At 43.1% G+C, this 24,611-nt stretch overlaps 1 protein-coding gene and 1 long non-coding RNA gene across 4 annotated transcripts in view; one reads left to right on the top strand and one right to left on the bottom strand.

The window, feature by feature from the left end:
* On the top strand, positions 1-16,945 carry atcayb (ATCAY kinesin light chain interacting caytaxin b). Of its 3 annotated transcripts, XM_085389812.1 has the most exons (14): positions 1-251; positions 3,843-4,028; positions 7,215-7,321; positions 8,507-8,556; positions 8,655-8,882; positions 10,404-10,562; positions 10,756-10,858; positions 12,549-12,680; positions 12,849-12,935; positions 13,180-13,278; positions 15,035-15,070; positions 15,168-15,215; positions 15,567-15,613; positions 16,621-16,945. In XM_085389812.1, exons 3-13 carry the CDS (start codon positions 7,245-7,247, stop codon positions 15,604-15,606), a joined length of 1,059 nt encoding a protein of 352 aa, XP_085245938.1. In that variant the 5' UTR covers positions 1-251; positions 3,843-4,028; positions 7,215-7,244; the 3' UTR covers positions 15,607-15,613; positions 16,621-16,945. The 3 variants fall into 3 exon arrangements, 2 of the variants coding, with proteins under 2 accessions (XP_085245938.1, XP_085245939.1); XR_014908551.1 differs by lacking the exon at positions 1-251 and having other exon boundaries at positions 3,891-4,028; positions 15,567-15,657; XM_085389813.1 differs by lacking the exon at positions 1-251 and having other exon boundaries at positions 3,899-4,024.
* LOC146647837 (uncharacterized) overlaps positions 12,132-24,611 on the bottom strand; it is a 23,984-nt gene continuing 11,504 nt past the window's right edge. The window contains exons 3-4 of the long non-coding RNA XR_014908552.1: positions 12,886-12,982; positions 12,132-12,659 (exon numbers count right to left, since the gene is read on the bottom strand). This is a non-coding gene — a long non-coding RNA (uncharacterized LOC146647837). The remainder of the gene's footprint in view (positions 12,660-12,885; positions 12,983-24,611) is intronic.

The raw sequence follows: 24,611 nt of genomic DNA on the forward strand, positions 1-24,611 counted from the left end.
CTGAGCAAATATGGAAAAAATCGCCTCCACAAAAATGACTTTTCAAGCTTAAGACTTTGATCATTCATCATTTTGAGTAACTTAAAACCAATATTACACTAGAAGACAAACACTGATTTCCTTTTTAGTCTGACTGCCACAGCTGCAAATTCTGATGCAGCAGGTGTCACACAGATGGGCATGGTATCCATGGAGATTGTGTTGGTGTTAGCCAGACTGCCCACTACAGATATATCACTTTATTTAAACCAGTAAGTAGCAGTACTTCTTTCAGATCTTGATAAAGTTTTTGGAAAATGAAGACATTTCGATTGGAGGATGTTTGTAATGGTTAAAGCTCCAGGCTAACAGTGCTGCAAAAAGGTATTTGCCCCTTCATGATTTCTTGGTTTTCTGCATATTTGTCAGACTTAAATGTTTCAGGTAATTTAAAATTAAAGTAATTTCAAAATTTAAGAAGGACATCTCAGGTAAATACAAAATTCAGTTTTAAAATGATGATTTAATTTATTAGGAGAAGGGGGCTATCCAACCCCTCTTATGCAATCAAACTTATCCAACCCTATGTGAAAAAGTAATTAAATGTATTAGGGCTGCCACAAACGATTATTTTGATAGTCGACTAGTCACCGATTATTTTTGCGATTAGTCGACTAATCAGATCATCATCCATTGAACGTAAAAGTACAGCTTATTGCACCAGCAGCATCTGCTCTTATATAACTATCATTAGCTTACAGCTTTAAGTGTTTAAGGTCTGTGCTAACTAAAAATAAAGACAAGATGATAGTTAATTGAATTCTAATTAAATGTGCAGATTGTTTCGGTGGAGTTTAATAAACTCAGCCGATTTACTCAGGAACAAATAAAATACTGAAAAAAGCCAAACAATAAAATTTTTAAGTTATCTAAGTGACTTGTATATGTTTAACCTGAGTAGGGCGGTGGGTTTGAAAACGATCTGCCGGGAGTCCGGTGCTCTCATGGCCCCCGGCTAGCTATCGAGCTAGCGGGTAACAGACGCCTCCGAAAACGTCGGAGCGCTTTTGAAAATATGTGGTGTCTTGATAAACTGAGCAGATATTTGAGGTTTACACAGCTACATTCTCGCCTGAAAATATGTTAAACGTTTATTTTGTGACCCAGAAAGAATAATAAGAGTAATATTAAAACTAACTAGCTGCCGCCATTGTTGACAACTGCGCTGGGCCGCGCTATGAATTCTGGGACACAGTTTCTTCTTCTTCGGGGTTTAACGGCAGCTGGCATCCTTGTACATGCAGTCCTGCCATCTTCTGTTTCAGTCCGTTATTACACTCTTAAATCCTGCTACTTATTCCTGCTTTTGGGATCTTACAAAGCTTCAAATGACGCGTCGACTATTAAATCAGTCGTCGACGATTTTGATAGTCGACGTAATCGTGACTAGTCGACTAATCGTGGCAGCCCTAAAATGTATCATGTAAAGCTGAGTTTAATTTTATGAGCCACATCCAGGCCTGATCACTGCCAGATCTGTTAAATCAAGAAATATAACATGTCCAAATATAATATATCCAAATATAACGTGTGTGACAAAGTGAAGCAGGCTTAAAGACCTCAAAAAGCAACATGTTATGTCAGAATCTAAAGAAACTCAAGAAGAGATGAGAAACCAAAAAGGTCACAAAGGCTCATCTCACATTTGCCAAAAACATCTTGATCATCATCCCTAAGATTCTTGGGACAATATTCTGTGGACTTACGAGACAAAAGTTCAAATATTTAGAAGGTTTGTGTCTTACTACATTCCCAGTCAAATATAGTAGTGTGGTATTGTGACGGTCTGGTGTTGCTTTGCTGCTTAATGACTTGCTGTAATTGATGGAACGATGAGTTCTGCTTTCTACCAGAAAATCCTGAAGAAGAATGTCCATGAACATTTTGCAGGGTCCTAGTCATGATCCATACTTAAATCAGACTAAGATGCTTTGTAGTGACCCGGCCGTTCATACCCCAAAATCCTCCAGATCAAACAAACAAACAAAAACAAAGAACAGACGTTAGACTTCAGAGGCGCAAAGCTTCTCTGCTGGATCGGAGAAGAGAAGAGATTGAAATGATAAATTCCTTTAGGTTCCTGAATGTTCTCTGATCTATTCAAGAAAGAATAGATCACAGACTACATCTGCTCAGGAGACTCAGGTGAAGACATCACAGGTCCTTCCTTCCTGCTGCAGTCAGACTTTACAATCAACACTGCTCATTAGATAAAATCACAGCACTGACATGCATGTAACTGTTTTTGTCCAATATTATGTAAAATATAGTGAAACAGTACTTACACAGTGTGTAAGTAACACTAGCCATCGTGATCATCCGTCTACTTCAACATTATATTTTTATTCCATCCATCCATCCATCCATTCACTTCCGCTTATCCTTTTCAGGGGCGCTGGAGCCTATCCAGCTGTCATAGCCTGATCAAACCTTTGGTTTCTTATTCCAGACTGCTAGAATGAAAGTAACAGATGTTTGCTTTCTCCAGGAAGCAGAGCTGCATTTTTGTGGCACATGTCACAGGATTAAATTTCTTATTTCTAAATTAGGGTGCTGAATATACTAGCCTTACAAACTGTAATACAGCTCAGCCCAACTCTTATTTTACACTGATGAGTTTGACTTGTGGAGCACTCTCACGCCATCTGCTGGCAAATGGAAAAAAAATGAAAAAATAAAGAAGAAGAGCACGACATAGATTATGTCGTGCTGTTAAAAAATAAATAAATAAATAACTGAGTTCAAGTAACTAAAAAACTAAACTAAATCGTTACAAAAGCATGCTTTTTGTTGAGGAAAATAATGCAAAATATCAACATGTGATATTTTGTCACCTTATTAACTATTAAAAGGAATTAATAACAACATTAGAAGCCATAAAAAAGCTACAGATGATTTTCTGTGAAATAAAGTAGAAACGAAATAGAATCCTAATTCCAGTAAACATCAACAAAATAAGTGATTTCTTACAGAGATAAAACTGTTGCTTAATGCAAAATTTGCATCTGCTAAGCGCTTATTGTATAAATCAGGCATATTTCAGTGCTGTGCAGTGAAATGTTGTTAATATAAAGTGTAAAAACACCTGAATTTAATTTTTCTGCCTGAGCTGAAGAGCTGGAAGTTGTGCTTGCTCCCTTTGGGTATTGAGGGCAATGCCGGAGGGATGCCACTCCGTGTGCGGTGACACTGCGGAGAGCTGTGTGCAGCTGTGAGGACCGCAGGAGAAGTAGGGAGGAAGGTGAATTAGAGTCAGAGCCAGCAAGCAGGAGAAAAGGAGGGGAAGTGTGTGGAGGAGGGGCTTCATCGAGGGAGAGAGAGGTTATAAGAGATGGTGGGGGAAAAAAGAGAGCGAGAAACTGTGCGCGTAATGGGTGAAGATGCTGTTGCCAGGGAACAGCGCTGAAATAGAAACATCCATTTTTTTCCTGCTCTCCGGAGGAACAAAACTCCGTCAGTGATGGAGAATCCAGAATGGACTGAATGTGAGGGAAACAGGTGATCCTGACTCCAAGTGGCCTGACAGAATCAAAGAGAAGGTAGGCGGTTGTTATTACGTAACCATCATAACACTGTTCCCATACGGCTGACATCATCGCAGCAGGATTAAAGCCTGGGGTGGGGGCATTAGAGTTGGTGGAGGGAGGAGGAGGAGAGTGATCATCATGAAACATGCTAAAGGTACACGGTCAGGATTATTGTTATTTAGATCAGAAAGCAGCACAGTGAGGACGCTGGGAAGGTGAGAGCGGGATGTTTCTGCTGCACGGTGACAGACTCTCCTCTCATTCGCCTCTCTACAGGAGGACACAGTTACTGCCTCAGCCTCCATTAACAGCAGGGGTAAACAACAAGAATTATCCAGCAGCCCAGGCCCTCAGCACACACCTGCAGATGTAATCAGCGATGATCCACACTCAGCAGCTTTAAGGAAGGGGGACCATCTGAAAGGGAAGCAGGGACGCAGAAAGCCTTTGTAATTACAGTATGTGAGTATCCTGCTTTTAAACCATGGTTTTCTCCGCTTTCCGCTCTCATAAAGAGCTCTTCTTCTGAACAGATTCTACTGATGGGAGGCCCAGAGGGCAGAACATCAAACGTGACATTCAGTGCTTTGTTTCGTTCTGTGACTGCACGCAATTAATCACTGAGACGGTTTTAGTTTTTCTGCTAATTGAGGACTGGCAGTCGTGACACAATAGCTTCTTTGCACGCATTTAAAGGCCACGCAAACACAAATTTTCTTTGTCAGCTTCTCAATAAGAGTGATACAGTAAGACCCAAGATTATTCTTTTTATTATTAGTTTGTTTATTCTGAAGTGGAGCGGGCTCAAAAAAGGAAAAGGGGAAATGTTTAGATCACAGTGGGATAACAGTCGTGGGAGCCGCTGGTTTTCTGTGAACACAAGCTGATCTGATCAAACTGCAACTACACAGTCAGGATGAAGCAGATTTCAGGTGTCACACTCTTCAAACAGATCATTTTTTTACTTTGTTTTCAGTGTTGTCAGAGATATTAAGAGATGTTGAAAAGATGAGAAGTTTTTAGGCTTTGGACATCATTCTCTTCAGGCTGTACATGACCACCTCTCTGTCGCCTTTCATCTTCAACTGTTCTATTAATGCTTATCTTTGAGTAAATGATTTCATAACAGAGACGAGCGAAAACTACCTCTCCGCTTCACTTGATCCCACCTGTTGTGTATCAAAGACAGAGTACTTGTCAGAAAAAAGTATGTGGTAACATTTATGCAAGTGTTGCGCCTGTTTCAGGTCTCAGGTTTGCCAAGCGCAACAGCATCAATAGTTCACGAGACAGCATTTGGGAAATGAGGACAGGCCTGCCATCTGGACATAAATCCCCACCAAACACGTGCCGCTGCAACATTACTTTGTGTCCATCAATCAGCAGTTCACTGTGCATGCAGCTGAGCCTTTGAAAGAGACATGCGCACCACAATAAACCACATGCAGTCATCGTGTGAGATCAGAGGAAGGCAACTTGAAATGTAATTTAAGCAGAAAGGTCTCAGTTAAAATGGCATTTAAGGATCTGCACCAAACACTGCAACTTTCTTATCAGGCAATGCAGTGCAAATACCTCTTTTCTCCATCATTTAGAATCGATTTACAATACAGCTGTACTGGGAACATGTAGCTGGAGGACCTGCACCTTTTAGCCCACATTTGCTGTTTTTTTATTCCACACATCAGTGCCAACCCAGTGGACAAATGGATCACAGTAAAGTCTGTGTCTGTAGCCTGAGGAACTCTGGCTAGGAGAGTGACATAGGGAGACACAAGACTTACACATGATGTTTACTTTGTGCATGACTAATCCCTAATGGTCAGGCTGCTATAAATAAAACACTGTGAACCTTTACATCAAATACCAAATATAGAGCATGATGTCATGGAGGGAGATATCTGCTTTGATTCTATATAATATGGAAGCTTAGATCATGATCTGCTTTACAGAAGCAGGTGCTTGTTGTGCCCTGAGGATCTGTATTGTATGAGAAACTGTTTATGTCACCCTCCCCCAGGGATCATGGGGAAGGAAACCCACTGGGACTTGGTTATGTCAAACTATCATTTCTGTGATTTAACAACAGAACACATAGGGCTAAATTGTTCTTGGGTTCAGATTTTGTTCTTAAATACAGTCTGCCCGACACAAACAAGACAACGCATCTACTCTGCTTTCCTGATCGTCCAATTCCAGTCTCTAATTCCTCTGAGTCCATTGCTTCACCTGTTTATGATATACTCAACTACTTTAGTGCAACAGCTACATAATGAAGTTCATTTTAATTTAACAGAGAGAAGCTGACAGAATCAGAGGTGGGTGACATATCCAAATTTTTGTGTCACCTCCAAGGGTCAAGCTTCATACATGACACATTTCCCATGATGCAACTAGAGACAATACTGTGCATACTGTGACTTTTAATGCATCTTCTGTCAAGATGATCCCACACCGCTGCAGTGAAGTTGAAGTCTAGGCTCTGGTAGTGCTCCATTGTGTGTTTTGTTCTATCCAAGTGCACTTTGCAGCATTTACAGTGTGTTTGGGATCAGTGTCATGCTGAACAAAATGATATTGTTTCCAATCTGACATTTTTCACATGGTCTTGCATGCTGGATCAAAATCTGATGGTTCTTTTCTGCATATATGTTTCCATCAATTTCGACATAATTCCCAACACCACCGACTGAAATTCAGTCCCAACCATGTTTTACAGACGACTATAAACACTCTTATATTGCTCCCCTGACCTTAGACATGCATCCCTCCATAAGACCTGTTTATGGATGGTTTTCAGTCTAGTTCTTGTGTAATTTGGCACACACCAGCCTTTTGTCCCTGCTTCCCTTTCTTAAGAATAGTTTTGTGCCGCCACCCTTCTACTGAGGTCATTTCTGAGGAGACGTCAGTGAGGAGAAGAGAGATACATCAACTTAGAGGCCAGATGCATCTCTCATATTCTGTGCCACATCTTCTCTGTTTTGTTTTGTTTTGTTTTGTTTTTCCATTTTATAAGAACATGACTTTCAGATGCTGTTCATCTGCAGTAGATAGATTTTAGGTCTGCTACTATGTAGAATTTTCAGCTAAGAGCTTTGGGGAAACACCTTGTTGCTGCAAAAATGTTATTTTATGTCTGTCACATGGTGTTATCTGTGGTATTTTTCACAGATTCAACCAAAGAAACAGGAACAAATAATGTGTCACAATAGGCTGCTAGTAACAAAGTGCCTAAAGATATAATTTAAAACAGGTTCTTCCCCAGATTTTCTGTTAAGTGAAGATACAACACTGGTTCATCCCTTCAGTTAGGTGTCTTTTTTAATGCCCGAATGATTGACAGGTCAGGTTAAGCGTCTAAGCAAACAAAGAGATAAACAAACTCCTTGGTAGTGGCTTAAAACTTTTTTATGTTAAATCCTGATCATAAAGCAGCCACGCTCATCTATCTCCACTTTCAGTTTGTAATAAAGACAAGTATAAGAAGCCAGAAAAAGACATCATTCAGGTTGTGCAATTTGGGTGGAGTGTCTACTTTAATAAGGCTGCAACGACTGAATTAGTTAGTCAGCAGTGTGTTAAACCATTCGGTGAACTTCCTGGTGAACGGCTCAATGAATTCTTTTGTTTGTTTGCCTATTACAGCGAGCTGAAGCCCATCCTCGCTGTCAGAGGATGGGTACAGCGGAAGCCACTTTACGTATGGACAGCATGGAGGTTAAGGACGAGTGGCAGGATGAAGACTTCCCCAGGTACGAGGCAGAGAAACAAACAGTCTGTGTTTGTGCGTGCAGTTTATCTGATTTGTGCAGAAGCTTTTTCAAAGAGATCAAGCTTCGATGGAAAGTCTGTCACATGTTGTGTGAGTGCGCGGAGGGCCGAAAGGAAGCAGGTGTGTACTTTCCATGATGTAGTCATCAGGTGTTATGTGATGAGGCTGTAGCAAGTCAGCGAACAAAATAGCAACCAGCAGATGGAAAAAGAGGAGCAGTCAAATACCTCGCAGTGTCCAAGCTATGGGAGACTAGCCACTCGCTCTACTGCTGGCCAAAATCTTTCTTTGACAGCAGGGGAAATATGCTTTTAGAAGCTGATCAGAGAAACCTTCATTATCTTCCAAAAACATCCACACATAGTACATGCAGCAAAGTCCTGTGACTGTCTGAAAAATGCTTTTGTGTCAGAATCACTAATGCGTGTGTTTAATGCATTTAACAAGGCTAAAAATATCTCAGGTTGACTTCACATGAATTATGGTGGTGGAATATTAGGTAAGAGAAGTGGAATATTGTGATTCATCTGGGGGGATTTCAGACCTGGAGGTCTGTGTTAGAAGCAAATTATTTAACACTGAAAATTGTTTTTCTCTTCCCTACTGCTTAATTCGCTCTTGAATACTTGTCGGTGCGGTCTTAACCTTGCTTCTACATAGCTACTGACAATTTAATAACAGCAATTATCCAGCAGCTCCATCAGTCCATACTTGTGGTGTTTCAGGGTGTGTTTGTCTGTGTATGCAAGTCTCTGTTATTGCCTGTCTGCATATGTGTGTGCACTCTAATCTAGCCTGCTCAGTCCCTCACCGAGGTTTCAGCTGTCCTATTATAAAATCAGAGGGGAGTTGGTAATTGCTGGTGTTGCTTTCTCAAACGACAGGGTGAAATACATTTAAATCGGGTTTCGCATCGCAGCCTCTCTAAAAACAAAGGGCAAAGAGCAAAATGCTGGGACTGACTGTTAGTACTTCATGGTTTTTTAGTGGTTTTCATCATCGCAGATTATTTAGTTTAACAGTTGTGCTTATAATATACAATTATATAACAGCCAAAACAATCATTACTTGGCAGCAGGAAGACATTAAGCCAGATATAATTCTTATGTATGTACAATTATTTCCAATTTAACTGTTTATTTATGCTGCGTTCGTTTCCCTGCAGGCCACTGCCAGAGGATGGAGATGCATGTGGCCTCTCTGACAGCAGGACCAGTAAGTGGACTAAATAGACACCATTATATTTTTTATACAGACACACTCATGTTTATACGTATAAGGTGTATCCATACTTTCATAACATTTTGTCTTAGATCCTCCCACCACTCTGAATGTCGGCGAATCCATGACCCAACGTAAGCGTCGCACGCTGGTCGCCCCCGACATGAACCTGTCTCTGGATCAGAGCGAGGGGTCGGTGCTCTCTGATGACTTCCTGGAAACGCCCGACGACCTGGACATCAATGTTGATGACATCGAGACTCCAGATGAGACTGACTCACTGGAGTTCATCAACAACGGCAACGAGCTAGAGTGGGAAGGTACATGCATGTTCAAATTTAGCATCCAAAAACTTCTATGGGGGAAATTATTAGAACACATAATGAGGACAAATCAACAAACTGTACATAATCTTTCTGTAATGATATAGTTTTATATGGTAGTTGTAATAAACCAGAACAAATGTAGAATAGAGGCACATTTATTTCCGCAAGCTAAAAACAACACAATAACTATTAAACACACACAGTATAACAATGAAAACAATGACACACACTCTAAAAAAGAGGGAATGCTGGGTACTGTCACAAAAGACAAAGCATAACAATAAAACATGATATTACATTGTACTGTGTGTTGATTTAAACAAAGGAGAAAAGCCGAAGAGAGTTAAAAATTAGCCTTAACACCAATTTAAGGCTGGTGGCTCTAACATTATCAATCCTAACTCCTGTGTTGCTCTGGAGCTCTAGCAGTTTTACAGTCTAGTGAGGGGTTACATTTGATCCTTCAGGTCCCAGGTATAAGGGAGGCTTTCGTGTCTGTGCAGTACATGAATGTAAGCACAGTCAGTGATCAGCTCAGGTCCAGATGTTACAGCTTTTTCTAAGCAGTAGTAGCTTTTCGTTCCCCTCTGCAGGGGCTTTTGTTAGGAGCCCTTTGGTGTATCCTTTGCTGCTTCTCATTCTTCACATCTCTTTTAGTTTTTTTTCCTCTGGATTTTCTTGTTCTAAATCTGTGCTTCCAGCTTTGATGGATCGTGCTGGTTTAAAACAAATAGCTGCTGGGTCTGTGTATCCTTTTGGGATGAGTTTTTACCCAGCTGAGCAGGTTTTTTTGTTTGTTTATTAAATTTTAGCAACGCAAGAAGGTCACATCCAAGGAGAGCAGATATTTTGCTCTCTGGTAACATATTTTTGATCGCGTGCTTGAGCCATGCAGTGACATCAGCGCTTATTCTATGCTCCATTTAAAGGCGTTGTCTCTGTCAGTCATGTTGAGTAGTTGTATTGTGCATTGTTGTTGGTGTGGCCTCTGAGCTGTCTGAACAAGCCAATACCACATATTTAGTATAAAGGTGAGCTGAAGAGTAAGCCTGCATTGTAAATGAGGTGGAAAAATTCAGAATTTCATGATATTTAATTTTACAAAGAAGGGAAAATTTGAATTGCACCAGGTTATGTGCAGTAACTTCAGCAATATTGTTGTTTACATTGACAAATATGGACCTTTTTTGCCTCTGAGGTGGAGCAGGTCAGCTACTAATTGGAAGGATGGTGGTTTGAGGCAATTCCAGTCAGCCAAAGTATCCTCAGGCAAGATGCTGAACCCCCAAGTTGTTATTTGAATGTTAGATAGAAACATTTAGAAGAAGAAAAAGGTGCTTGTATGAATTAGACATGTTGTAAAAAGAGCTTAGAGTACATTTTACGTTTGTATGCTAAATGTCATCATAAATCGTGATTTATAGCTTTGAAAAGGTTCATTTCCCTTTGCCAGCTCTGCTCATGTTGGCTACATGTGTTGTGAGCAGCTGCTTTCTGGTGTCACCTTGTTTTCAGACGACACACCTGTGGCTACTGCTAAGCGTCTCCCAGGTGAGAGCGAAGAGGAGAGAGACTCGTCAGGTCGTCTGTGGCGAACAGTGATCATTGGCGACCAGGAGCAACGGATCGATATGCAGGTCATCAGGCCGTACCTGAGAGTGGTCACACATGGAGGTTAGTTAGACTGTTTCCCCAAATGGATTCCTTAGGATGGTTATGCTATTATAAATCTTATCAGCCCACTTCCTGGTATTAAATGTAAAACGTAGGTGAAATGTAAAAGAGTACAGACACATTTACATGTCCTACCTGCCACGTGATAATTTGCCACTACGAATGGAGCAACTGCATCTCTCTCTTCTGTCAGGATATTACGGGGAAGGTCTGAATGCCATCATCGTGTTTGCAGCCTGCTACCTTCCTGACAGCAGCTGTGACGACTACACGTACATCATGGAAAATCTCTTCCTGTAAGATCCTTTCTTTGTTATCACATGGCGACAACCTTACTTCCTTCTTTTCTCACTCTACAATCCATTAAACGTTTCCAATGTAAAAAGTCTCCTATCCAATGAGGATGTAAAATAATGAATCAAATAATTCTTAAAATTAGAGTGGACCTGTTATGGGTTTTTTTTTTATGTTATTTAAATCCATACTGTTGTAATGGGAGAGCTTATATTAAAGTTTGAGATAGTGATCCCTGATTTCAGACTGCTCAAAATAGTCAGTTCTAAACGGCTTGTTCTACTCTTGGCGCTGTGTGATGTCAGTAAGAGAGGATATCCTGATATGGTCATCTCAGTCACGCTGCTCTGGCTTTGAGCATGGAAGCCCCGCCCCTTGACCTTAAAGGGAGCTAAAACAGTTTGTTTCTGATGAAGAAAAAAACCAGACGTCATGTTGAGAACTTGAGCCAGTAAAGTGCCTGAAATCTGTGCCATTATTTCTAATAGCCAGCAGGTGGCACTCCTGAGTTCAGATTCTAGAGAAGAATCCTCTGCTCCTATGACCTCAGTAAATCCCTCCAGTACTGTGCATGAGTTTTGAGTCACCCCTTTCTTCTTCTTTTTTTTCCTCCTGTCTTTTTGCAGCAGTGTAGAAGTCAGAATTGTTGTCTGAAGGCCATAAAATGACAAACAGATTTACTTTCACAAGTGGAGCATTACTAGGCATTATTGGCCTGAGATGTTCTAAGAGAGGTAGAGACCTGACCTGACACACAAAGACAAACAGGACAACACAAGCATGCATTCCCACCCTCATGCACAGGTATACAAACACTCACACACACACCCAACATGGAGACACAGAAATGGACGCCGTACACATACTCACACTCCCCATACACTCCCAGGTCCTGGAACCAACAACCCGTAGAAGGGCAATCAGCCCACAGACCCAGGAGATGGTCTCCTTCACTCTGGGATGGAGACAAGTAGACTTCCCTGGCCTCCGCAGCAGCAGAGCAGCCCAACAGCCTCATAACCCTAACCCAGACCCTGACCAGACAGCCAGCTCTTCCAGCCCTGGATGGCGAACAGAGAACGGGAGTGTGTGTGCTTCACTCCGCCCGAACTATACCCACCCCAGCATTCAGGCAACTACCAGACTACATAAGCCAATAAAAACCCAGGTTAAGAGTTAGCTAAAGAGGCTCCTCGTTCCACCAATACACCCAAGCCCCCCAGGTCCAGCCAAAACCCCCGCCCAGAGGTACCCCAAGTCCCCAAGCCTGCCCCAGACCCACCCAGGAGTAACTACCAGACCGGTAACATTTGTTTGCCAGCACAGACTACCCAGCAGCGCCACACACAGACACCAGAAAACACCCCCATTAAAAAGGGGTGTTAAAGTATGATATGGATCGGGGAAGACCGTGGGCAACATGTTTGGCTTCAAAACATGAAATGGTGATGCCAAAAATACTCAGCCTAAAGCTTCAAAACAGGGCCTCACTAATCAAAGTGTAACATCCTGCAGGTACAGTTTATGAGATGAACTAGAGCTGGAAGTGAGTTTAATGGATCCCCCTTTAAATGAAAGATCATTTTATCTCCACAAATAAAATATCAGAACTCTTTTTCATCATAAATCAAATGAGGGGATTTTATGTGCTATTTTCATGTACAATTATAGGTTGTTCATGTCTGTTCTCAGGTATGTTGTGAGCAGCCTGGAGCTGCTGGTAGCAGAGGATTACATGATTGTTTACCTGAATGGAGCAACTCCTCGCAGAAAGATGCCTGGCATCAGCTGGCTGAAGAGATGCTACCAGATGATAGACAGAAAGTAAGATGAACAATGTCAAAATAACTCGGAAAACAATTTGGGAAATTAGAAGATAGTGAAGCTGAAGATGTTCTTGATGCTAGAGATGAAGATAACCAATATACATGGGATTTCATGCAGTTAAAAGTTATAATGGGGATTGTAATAAACTCTGTTTGTTTCCTGTAGACTGAGGAAGAATCTAAAGTGTCTCATCATCGCTCACCCAACATGGTTCATCCGCACTGTCCTGGCCATCTCAAGACCCTTCATTAGGTATATTTATGACACATTTGGCCGTGAAAGCTTGTCTCTTAACAAATCTAAAAACAAAAGAGAGAAAGGGGAAAATAGGTTGGAGCATTTTAAAGTTGTCACATCGCTACACTGAAAACATTAAAAAGAGAAAAGTGTTGCTGTTTCATAATCAGAGTACATATGTTGTGCTACGTGGCTGAATGCACATATATTTTAGGATTAATTTGTGACAGTAACCCAATGTTGTTTATATTTTTTGAAGTGTGAAGTTCATGGATAAGATCCGTTACGTTCACACCCTGAAGGAACTCGGTCAGATTATCCCCATGGAGCACGTGCAGATTCCTGAATGTGTGCTGCAGTAAGTACTCTCAGCCACCAAGGGTCCCTGTTGAGATGCTTCAAGTGTCTTTCATAGCTTATACTCTGCTTTGCAAGCTTACAGCAATATAGTCAGCTCCATAAGTATTTACTACTGAATGCAAGACTCAACTCCAGGTCTGTTATCTGCTTAATTTGTTATGGAATAAAGAGGGAAGAGGTCACGAAACTGTTGTTAGTCTATTGTTCAGTCACCACTGACTCTCTGACAATTAGGGAATATATAAAAATAGTTTTTATTCCTAATCTATTTTTGCAATACTTTTGTTTAATTCCTTGAATTAAAGTTGAAAGTCTGCACTTTGGTCACATCATTAATGTTTTTTTGTGATATGATGTCCAGAGGCAAAATTACAAAACATGCATCATTGTCCAAATCCTGACATCTTGAAAGAATTCAAACAGTCCAACAGTGTTTATGGATAACTAAGACTGATATACAGTTTTTCACATTTGTTTAAATGTCTGCTTCTCACTGTTTACTTAGATGGACTTGTGCAGACGAAACAGCAGGTGATTAAAATAATATTAATATTTAAAAAACACTTTATATATGTAGCAAAGTTACAACGTGCCTCACGGAAAGAAATTAAAAACATATAAGAAATCCAACATGAGCTTTACAACTCTGAGTAGGCATTCACTTTTTTTTTTTTTTTGTTTATTATGGCAAACTGTGCAAGAGTGCTCAAAACTGAATTATGGCAGACTGATTTTAAAACAAATTCAAAAGATGATTGAGGCTTTGGAAGAACTGCAGTGCATAGTTAAACAGAAGAAACAGAGCCAACATCAGACAAACTTTTCCACTGTCGTGTGCAAAAGAAAGTCTCTGTGGAATCTGTGGAAAACCAAGTGCACCTTTACTGCTTCCATAGAAATTAATACATGCTGCTAATCAAATGTTAACACAACCCCACAATCTTCCCATGCAATGCTTAGAGAAACTGCAAAAAACCCAAGAGTTACATATCGGACTCTCAAGGCTTTGGTTAGCATGTTAAATTTTACCTTTCATGACAACACAAATAGAAAACGATTAAATAAGTGTTGCTTGTTTGGAAGGATTCCAGGGGAAAGTTTCGGACAGATTAGACCAAATGTCCGTAATACACAGCACCACATTTCAATAAAATCAAACACCACAAATCAACTGTCAAGCATGGTGGTGGAGGTGTGATGATTTGGGTATTTTGCACCTTGTAGCCATTAAGTCAGCTCTGTATACCAAAATATTCTAGAGTCAAATGTGAGGCCATCTGTCTGACTGCGAAAGCTTGGCCGAAACTGTGTCATGCAGGAGGACAGCGATCCCAAGCACAGCAGCAAATCTTCAACACGATGGATGAAAAAGAAAAGGATCGAGTCCAGACCTCAACCTGATGAAATGCTGTGGAAGGACCATAAGAGAGCTGTCCATACACAAATGCCTTTAAACCTCAATGACATGAAGCAACACTATAAAGAAGAGTGAGCTGAAATTCTGCTTCAATTATGTGGGAGAATGATAAAGTCATACAGAAAATGATTCGCTTAAGTTATTGCTCCTAAAAGTGCTTCTACAAGTGACTGAATTTTATCTCAGGACTGCAGATTCCTTCAAAAGCCTTCTCTTTAACATGTCTCTGCATATGAGCTTCATCAACACAGAGCGATGAACTTTTAACTTCAGCACTGGTGAGAAGGATGTTACAGAACTCCTCATCATTCTGCATTTCTATCCCCTTTTCTTAAAGGTATGACGATGAGAAGATCAGAGCACAAAAGGAAAGGTGAGTCACATGTTTTCAAGTGATTTTATATTAAAATTTCTTTGTTTACACATGCTCATTTAAACATGCATGTTACTACTATGTGCCTCTCCCCCAGACTTGAGCAAGACCAGCAGCAGAGTAATTCAACACTCCCCAAAGAAAGGTGACCCAATTTTGTAGTACATACAGTCCTACAGCGCATGCAGCTACAATATGGAAAAGTACTCATATATTGTTGCACTTAAATCCCGTGGCTGCAAGAAGCCACTGATTTTATATTTCATCTGTTAGAGCAATAAAAATAAAACAACTTCCTCCATTGGCATGAAGAGCATATTATGTAAGAGGTTCACCAGCAAATTGATCAGTGCGTTGCTTCTCTTTAATGTGATTGTGAATGCTTGAACTTCTGCAGACATATAGATTTGATTAAGCAACACAGCCTAACATGGTTTAGACGACCAGGCAACATATTTATATTTGTTTATCGTCAATTTTAATCTGTTATTTCCAGGCCGAAGTCAATGATAGCAGAGGTTGGCCGTGACATCTGACATTAAGGTAAAGGACTCATCCATCTGAGTGCCTCTACATCAACTCTTCAGGTTGGTTTGTAATGTCAGCCCACAGTAATTAATCTTCGACATACATGGAAATGTTCTTTTCTGCACATATCTGCTTACGTGTGCTAAAGAGACACGATACAGTAAATCACATGCTGGACGATGGCCTGTCTTGGGCCCAAAGGATCAGCTTTCTGTTCAGTGGCTGTGGGATCCAAATTTTACTATGACACACTCGAAGATTTCCAATTCCTTGAAACTGTGCAGTCTCTGTGCAGTGCAAAAGACAACAATCATCCGCTTTATGCTGAGTTTGATGAGGTGTTGATCTAAAAATGCAAAAATCGCGCTTCAGTTTCCTTCCAGGTTTCCAATTCTTCTCTGAGAGTGCTGGACGCTGAACAGGAACATGTCATACACTGCTGACTGACTTCTGTCACTCACCCCGTCCAACTCATTTTCATCTTTGCCAAGTCATGTTTAACTTCTTTAAATTCCGACTGTGCATGGATCCAAGAAACGTTACTCAATCCTCAAACATCACCCCATGTTACATAAAGCACAGCTGCTTGTCTCTTCAGGCCTGCCTGCGTGCAACCAATCAATTCTATTTTTATTGGGCAAATTGATCTGCCCCACCGAGCCTGTCATTAACTGGGTGAAATGCCCACCACAGCCAGCCGGGATGGGTTAGGGCGGGTGAAGTGGATTATTTTAGAAACTGTCCCCGGCTGCTGACTGTTCCTATAGGCCCTCATATATCAAACGAGATGCCAGCCAGTGGACTGGCTGACATCTCGGGAATGGACACGGGGACTGTCCCCTAACTAAATGCCAGCACAGGAAGCAGGGGGAAAAAATGAATGGTCAAACCTGATATGTGTCAAGTAGTTTAGATTTACTGCCGCTCACTGACACACTGCCAATTTTAACAACTGCATTACATGAAACTTTGTGACTGACGGGATTAAAGTGAGACTTAAACTTTCTGTATTTGCCTTGCAGAGCTTTAAACTGAAGAGCCCGAGGGGGGGTCGTAAAAACAGAAGCCCACAAGCTTCTCAGCTGGGATTATATCCCCTAAATGGATCTATTAGCCAGAGGACAATCATTCCTCAATATTCCTCTTGTTTCAAGTGACACGCTTGCTTCTAACAACTTAAGGTTCAGTTACACCAAAGCATCGCAGCTTAGTTAAATCAAAAACTGTCCTGCATGTCAAGTTGACCTTTACCTACAGCATGACTTTGCCTATGCGTGAATGAAAAGACTTGCCGGGAGCATTTTGTACATATTTGTAATATATTTTTGAGAAAAAAGTGTTTGCACACAGACGGTGTTGGTATTGTTTGGTTTATTGGCTTATTTGCTGAAAAAAGAAGTGCAATGATATCGCTCCTCCTAAATGTTTCTGATGCAAAAAGTGTGTTTTCAAGTTTTCCGGAGTTGAATATGCAGGTGGCATGCTTGTTTATATCCTTCCTGTCTTTGTTACATTTGTTAAGTTTCAAAAAGTAATTTTGCAAGATGGGAAGAAACATTGTTACAAATGAAAAGAATTCTATTTAATAAGAGAGTTAAAATGAATTGCTTAGTGTTATTTATGAAAACGTGCCATTTACTGTTTGTAAAAAAAAAAAAATGTAATAAATGAGTGATCTAAAGTTTTGTCATGATTATTTGTCCCCCGCATTCAGCCTTAAGTCCTAAAACAGAAGAGAACAAAAGCACAGACTTGCTCATGTACGTTGCAGCTGATATTTTCATCCTTTTATTGCAGCTGCGTGTTTTCATCTTCGGTCCAGAATGTTTTTGGCAGTTGAGTTATTAACGGGGATAATCGTCAGTGGATGCTCGGTGGATGTCACCTGACCGTCCTGTGCTGCGTTTTATGGAGGTCTTAATGCCCTTGGAGTAACCCGTTTCTGTTTATGTACACAATACATAACCAATTAGAAACTGAACTTTGCCCTGCATTTTTTATTATATTTTAATCATGTTCTATTGTGTAAATTCAATCATTCAGATGTGAAAGAGAAACAGCTTGAGTTAAATTATGATGTTATATTTAATTATGTACTCTTAATTGTTATTTAGTTTTATAAGAATAATCTTGCCTTTTGAAATATGGATTTCATTCCATGAGATTGGAATAAAGAGACGCCTGACACACAAAGGCATGGAGCCATAACACATTTAGATTTTGTATTAATACTTGAAGCACCAGGAAACAGCCTGCCTCTGTCCAAAGTTCACCACCACCTCTAAAGCTGACTGAATAACACTGCTGTATGCAAACAAATCTATATTTGGAAAGAGTTTTTGACCACTGATTTTGGGATGAAACGATTTTCCAGATCCATGTTGTCCAGAAGGTGTTCTGAAGGCAGGACTGTGATGCAGTTTTCTGCCTCGCCACTAGAGGGCGCGGCCGTTTTGTGAGTAATGTTTGACTGGGATGGAAAATGGTGTTCATGAAGGCAGTGTGAATCACAAGTTATGCTCGGGAGCAGTTTATGTGGGTTCAATGAGAGTGTGCGTCCATAAGACTGGTGAGTTACAGGATATTTCTTGTGTAAGAAGGATAGCCTGTATGTTTTCTTGCTCTGGACGTCCTCTGTTTGTACATTTTCTATAAGCTAAGTTATCGCTAAGCGGGCTAAGCTAAGCTAAGTTCGCCTAGGCCAAACTGAGTTCAGTTTGAGTTGGGGATTTGTTATGTGTATTTGCCTTCTTTAGTTGGCATCATAAGTGAGTGGGGCACAAGAGTTAAGTGATGGGAAGATGTTTATTTTCTTTGTTGTCAAATATGGTTCAGACTATAAGTAAAAGCCGCCAGCTTAGTTTCCCTGATGAGATCCAGTGCCTGACCACTGGGAAACCAGTTCTCTCATCCAGCCGTCTGTTTTGCCTAGACCCGGAATTTGATAAGTCGCTTCAACTCATAAGAGTAGGTGGTCGTCTCAGACGATGCCATGATTTGGAAGCTGCTGTGATACATCCAGTAGTATTGGACCCTAAACATCCAGTCACCAGACTACTCATCCGACAGGCTGACAGTGATTTGAAACACCCAGGAGCAGAGAGATTGTTTGCAGAGTTGAGAAGGAAATACTGGATTCTTCGCGGCCGTGAAGCCGTAAGAAGCGAACAGCGCTCCTGCCCTGAGTGCCAAAAATGGAGAGCCCAACCTGCCAACCCAAAGATGGCTGACCTTCCCCTTGCACGCCTACGATTACATCAGCCAGCCTTCTTCTCAACAGGCATCGACTGCTTTGGGCCAATGCAGGTGAAATTTGGTCGGAGAAATGAAAAACGCTGGGGCCTGCTCTTCAAATGCTTGACGACTCGTGCCATTCATATTGAGGTGTTGTCTAGTATCAACACCGACTCATTTCTAATGGCATTAAGAAGATTTGTCTCTCGTCGTGGGAAACCAGCTGAGATACTGTGTGACCAGGGAACAAATTTCCGAGGTGGGGATCGGGAGCTCCAGGAAACTTTCAAAGCCCTGCATCCCTCTTTACAAGGCAAGTTAGCAGAGCAGCAGATCAAGTTTCGATTTAACCCTCCCAGTTCTCCCCACTTTGGAGGATCCTGGGAGCGAGAGATCAGGTCCATAAAGGCAGCTCTGGCCTCCACATTGGGCTCACAGGTTGTAAAAGAGGAAATACTCCAAACAGTGTTGATCGAGATCGAGGGAATACTCAACTCGAAACCTTTGGGGTACGTGTCATCAGACGTGGCTGACCCAGACCCCATTACCCCAAATTTGTTGCTGATGGGGCGGCTAGACCCTTCCCTACCCCAAGTGATATACCACGACTCAGAGCTCATTGGACGACGATCATGGAGGACCTGTCAGGTGTTATCCGATCGCTTCTGGACACAGTTCATACGCCACTACCTGCCTACACTGCAGACACGGTCAAAGTGGCAGAAAGACACTGCTCCAATCCAGCTGGGCACTGTGGTGATGATAGTGGATCCCCATCTTCCCAGAGCATCATGGCCTGTTGGGAAGATCAACAGGGTATTCCCCGGAGCTGATGGTTTGATCCGATCTGCAGAAGTGGACGTAAAGGACCGTACCTACGTACGCCCAGTGAGCCGCCTTATTCGACTACCTGCAGTACCAGAACAAAATGGACAGTAAATGACATTCTGCAAACTTGCGAGGGCAAGTTTGGGGGCGGCTGTTCTGAAGGCAGGACTGTGATGCAGTTTTCTGCCTCGCCACTAGAGGGCGCGGCCGTTTTGTGAGTAATGTTTGACTGGGATGGAAAATGGTGTTCATGAAGGCAGTGTGAATCACAAGTTATGCTCGGGAGCAGTTTATGTGGGTTCAATGAGAGTGTGCATCCATAAGACTGGTGAGTTACAGGATATTTCTTGTGTAAGAAGGATAGCCTGTATGTTTTCTTGCTCTGGACGTCCTCTGTTTGTACATTTTCTATAAGCTAAGTTATCGCTAAGCTAAGCGGGCTAAGCTAAGCTAAGTTCGCCTAGGCCAAACTGAGTTCAGTTTGAGTTGGGGATTTGTTATGTGTATTTGCCTTCTTTAGTTGGCATCATAAGTGAGTGGGGCACAAGAGTTAAGTGATGGGAAGATGTTTATTTTCTTTGTTGTCAAATATGGTTCAGACTATAAGTAAAAGCCGCCAGCTTAGTATTAGGGCCTATAAGACAAGTATGTGGCTGTAATATGTTATATGGTGATTATTGTTGTCTATAATTTGATTGTAATTTGTGTTCTATTTTCCATTCTGTTTGTAGAACCACACACACACACATACCCACACCCACGCTAAATCTGCCATTAAAGAGCTGAACAATCATCCCCTGTCCTCGTTAATTTCTGGAGGGTCATAGTGGCACTTGACCTGTGCACACCCTGCGATCACCACCGTAGAACTGAACCTCATATCAGAAATCATCATAACAAAATTGGTCCTTCGAGCCGGATAGGTGATTACAGAGTGAAGATGGATTATGACCCCCAGAGAGCAGGTGCACGTCCACGGAGGGCTGTGCGACCACCAGGATGGATGACTCAGTATGAAGGCTACACACTGCCACCCACTGCTACATTGGAGCAACAGCAGACTAGAGAGGGATACGCCAAGATGACGCCCCTCACCCAGACTCCTGGTTCTATTGGAGCTGCAGGACAGACTCCAGTGTCATCCAGCATCCCTCAGGAGTTCATGAACATTGTGCAGCAACTGCAGGAGGACAACAGGCAACTTCAGATGATGGTAGGAGACATGAGGAGGCAGATGGATCGTAATGTCAGCACGTTGGAATCCACCCGCTTACGTTCTGCCCAGCAACCAGGGGGCTACATTTCAGCTGATAACACTTGGGTCTCCACACCTCTAACTACACAGCCTTTTCCCCTGAGACCAGAGCAGCACAATATATCCTACACACAGGATGCAGCTGAAGAATGGCCAGTACCACCACCTCCAGTTTTTCTCCCGAGAGATCATCCTGATCTACCAGAGGTACAGTCTGTTCCACCTCCACCGCTACCAGCCATTGCACAAGAGCTTAGCCAACGCTTACAAGAGCTACAGTTACAGCAACCCTCAGCCACTGAAGCTCCTGAGTTTCAGCCTCGTGCGCCACAGTCCACCCCCTTATCTCAATCACTAGCTGGACCTAGTTTCGACGCGAACATGCTCCCCCCAGAACAAGTGCTGGCTCCCACTACAGCCATAGGTGTAAAGGAGAAGACCTACAGAGGACCATCGCCCTCCATCCCAGAGTTCACGCAGGGTGATCCCAGGCAGTTTGCTAGATTAAGGCTTGCCCTAGACAATATTCTCCCCTTTGATGCAACGGAGAGGTTCAAATATCAGGTCTTATGTGACCACCTTAAATTTGAGGAAGCTCTTTTAATTGCTGACTCCTACAGTAACTCACCTCACCCCTACTCTGACACGATGGCCTCGCTCATTAAACATGACGGTCAGCCGCACCAGCTGTCACTGCAGAGGATAGCAGAGCTTATGGATGAGCCCAGCATCCGCCCAGGTGACACAACTGGATTCAGAAGGTTTGCACTGAGAGTCCGTGCTCTGGTCGGCATGTTAGAGCAACTTGGGGAAGATGGACACATAGAGCTGCAATGCGGGTCTCATGTTGCTAGACTGACACGAAAGCTACCCCAAGACCTACGTGCTGCTTTCCGCCGCTACCTTTACCCACAGAAAGATGGAATACCATCATTGAGAGACTTTGCAGAGTGGCTGGAGTATGAGCTGGTCATTCAAGAGGGCGGAGATCACATAGAGAAGGTAGAGGAGAGCTCGAGAGACAGGAGCAGCATGAAAAGAGATAAACGAGCCACCAAAAGGACTACCACCGTGCTGCATGGTGCAACACACAACACTGCCCCCCAAAGGTCCTCAGCCACAACCCCTTCCACTTCTGAGGTCCAAGACAAGCACACAGCTTATTGTCCATATTGTAATAACACTCTGCACTTCCTAGATCAATGTGTCAACTTCAAGATGCTGACTAAGGAGCAGAAATCAACTTGGATTAAGTCCAACAATCGCTGCTGGCGTTGTGGGCGGCACCACCAGGCCGCTCAGTGTCGACTTAAAGTGCAGTGTAAGACATGCAGGGGAAAACACCTAGAGGCCCTGCATGAAGTGAATCTCAGACCTGCTGCACCCAATCCACCAATGGAACACGTCGCTGAGCTGGGGAGTAAACCATCTACTGAGGTACTTTATCTAGACCGGCGTGCTGGCTGTAGCCAAGTACTTCTGAAGATAACCAAAGTGCTGCTGCAGAACGGTGAGCACACCCTGGAGACATTCGCCATATTGGATGATGGATCTGAGAGGACGATCCTTCTCCCTGAGGCCACTCAAAAACTGCAGTTACAGGGCACGGCAGAGAGTCTTACTCTACGTACGGTGAGACAAGGATTGAGAACCTTGCATGGCGCATCAGTGACAGTCAAAGTCTCCCCTGCCAGCCAACCATCCAGAACATTCACCATTGAGAGAGCCTTCACAGCAGATGACCTAGGCTTGGCTGAACATTCCTACCCTGTGAAGGCACTTCAACAGAAATATAGACACTTGAGAAGGCTTCCCTTGCAGCCCTTCACAAATGCCCAGCCACTCCTTCTGATCGGCTCTGACTGTCCTCACCTAGTAACGCCCATCAAACCTGTGCGCCTAGGCTTACCTGGAGGACCAGCTGCAGTCAAGACTAGACTTGGTTGGGTACTACAGGGACCAATCCCCTCCCTTAAGCACTCTGCTCAACCACAACAGTGCCTCTTCCTCTCAACTGCCTCTCCTCAATCAGAGCTTCATAGTCAAGTAGAGAGGCTTTGGCAACTTGACACTCTCCCATATCGAAGTGAGAAACTAGTGACACGGTCTCGGAGGGAAGAGCAAGCTATGAGGCTTTTGGAGGCAAAGACGACAAGACTGAATGTCGAGGGAGTAAACAGATGTTCAACTCCCCTTCTGCGTGTCAGTGATATGCCTACACTCCGGGTGCCACCTGAAGCAGTACTCCCCAATCTACGTGGCACGGAGAAGCGCCTCAGTCGAGACCCAGAGAAGGCTAAAGCTTATCAAGCGGAGATGGCAAAGTTGATAGCAGCAGGCTATGTCAGAGAAATCAGTGAGGAGGAAATGAGGGCCTCCACAGAATCATGGTTCATCCCCCACCACATGGTGACACACAACGGAAAGAACCGTGTGGTGTTTAATTGCTCATTCACCTATAGGGATCAGAACCTCAACGAGCTGCTTTTACCAGGCCCGAACCTGGGGGCCTCTCTTCTTGGTGTGCTGCTACGCTTCAGAGAACGCTCCATCGCAGTTAGCAGTGATATCAAGGGGATGTTCCACCAGGTGAGACTACTGCCTGAGGACCGGCCACTACTACGTTTCCTCTGGCGCAATCTGCAAAGAGACGCCCATCCCAAGGTGTATGAATGGCAGGTGCTCCCCTTTGGGACAACATGCTCACCGTGCTGTGCAATTTATGCACTCCAGCGACACGTCCATGACCACAGTGACCAGGGAGATGACGTGCGTGACTCCATTGAGAAGTATTTTTATGTTGACAACTGGTTACAGAGCTTCTCTTCTCCAGATGTGGCCACAGAGGTTGTGGACAAACTACGGTCACTATTATCGGAGGGAGGATTTGAGCTCAGACAGTGGGCCAGCAGCACCCCAGATCTCATCAGCCATCTACCAAAGGAAATAAGATCGGAGAGCAGCGTACAGTGGCTGAATCAAACTGATATGGACCCTCAAGAACCTGCTCTAGGTTTGCGCTGGATGTGCTGCTCTGACACTCTGCACTACAAGTCCATGCAGTTGGAGAGGAATCCTCCTACCATGAGAAACATCTACCGGGTTCTGGCGAGTCAGTATGACCCACTAGGGTTTCTCGTCCCCTTCACAACGAGGGCGAAGGTACTAGTCCGGCAGCTGTGGGACAAAAAGCGTGAGTGGGATGACCCCCTGTTACCAAGTGACCTGCTCTCGGCATGGAACGAATGGGAGGGTGAGCTGCAACATCTGGACGACATTAGTCTACAACGTTGTTATGTAAGCCCAGAGCTGGACAAATCTGACAGTAGGCGTGAGTTGCACATCTTCTGCGATGCATCTCAACAAGCATATGGAAGCGTTGCCTACCTACGGACGGAAGATGCTGCTGGAAAGGTGGAAGTTGCTTTCCTGACTGCCCGCTCTAGGGTGGCCCCTAAACGGCAGATGTCCATGCCACGTCTGGAACTATGTGCAGCCTTGACTGGAGCTCAACTTGCTAGCCTGCTGACGAAAGAGCTCACCCTACCACTATGCAGAGTGGTGTTATGGACAGACTCCACCACTGTCCTAACATGGATCCAGTCAGAGTCCTGTCATTTCAAGGTGTTCGTGGGAACTCGGATAGCTGAAATCCAGGAACTGACAGACAGCCAGTCTTGGCGTTATGTGACAACA

The sequence above is a fragment of the Rhamphochromis longiceps genome, linkage group LG18 (assembly GCF_057381845.1).
Source record: "Rhamphochromis longiceps isolate RC_006_pf linkage group LG18, R_longiceps_female_GT1.1, whole genome shotgun sequence".
NCBI classification, from domain to species: Eukaryota; Metazoa; Chordata; class Actinopteri; order Cichliformes; family Cichlidae; genus Rhamphochromis; species Rhamphochromis longiceps.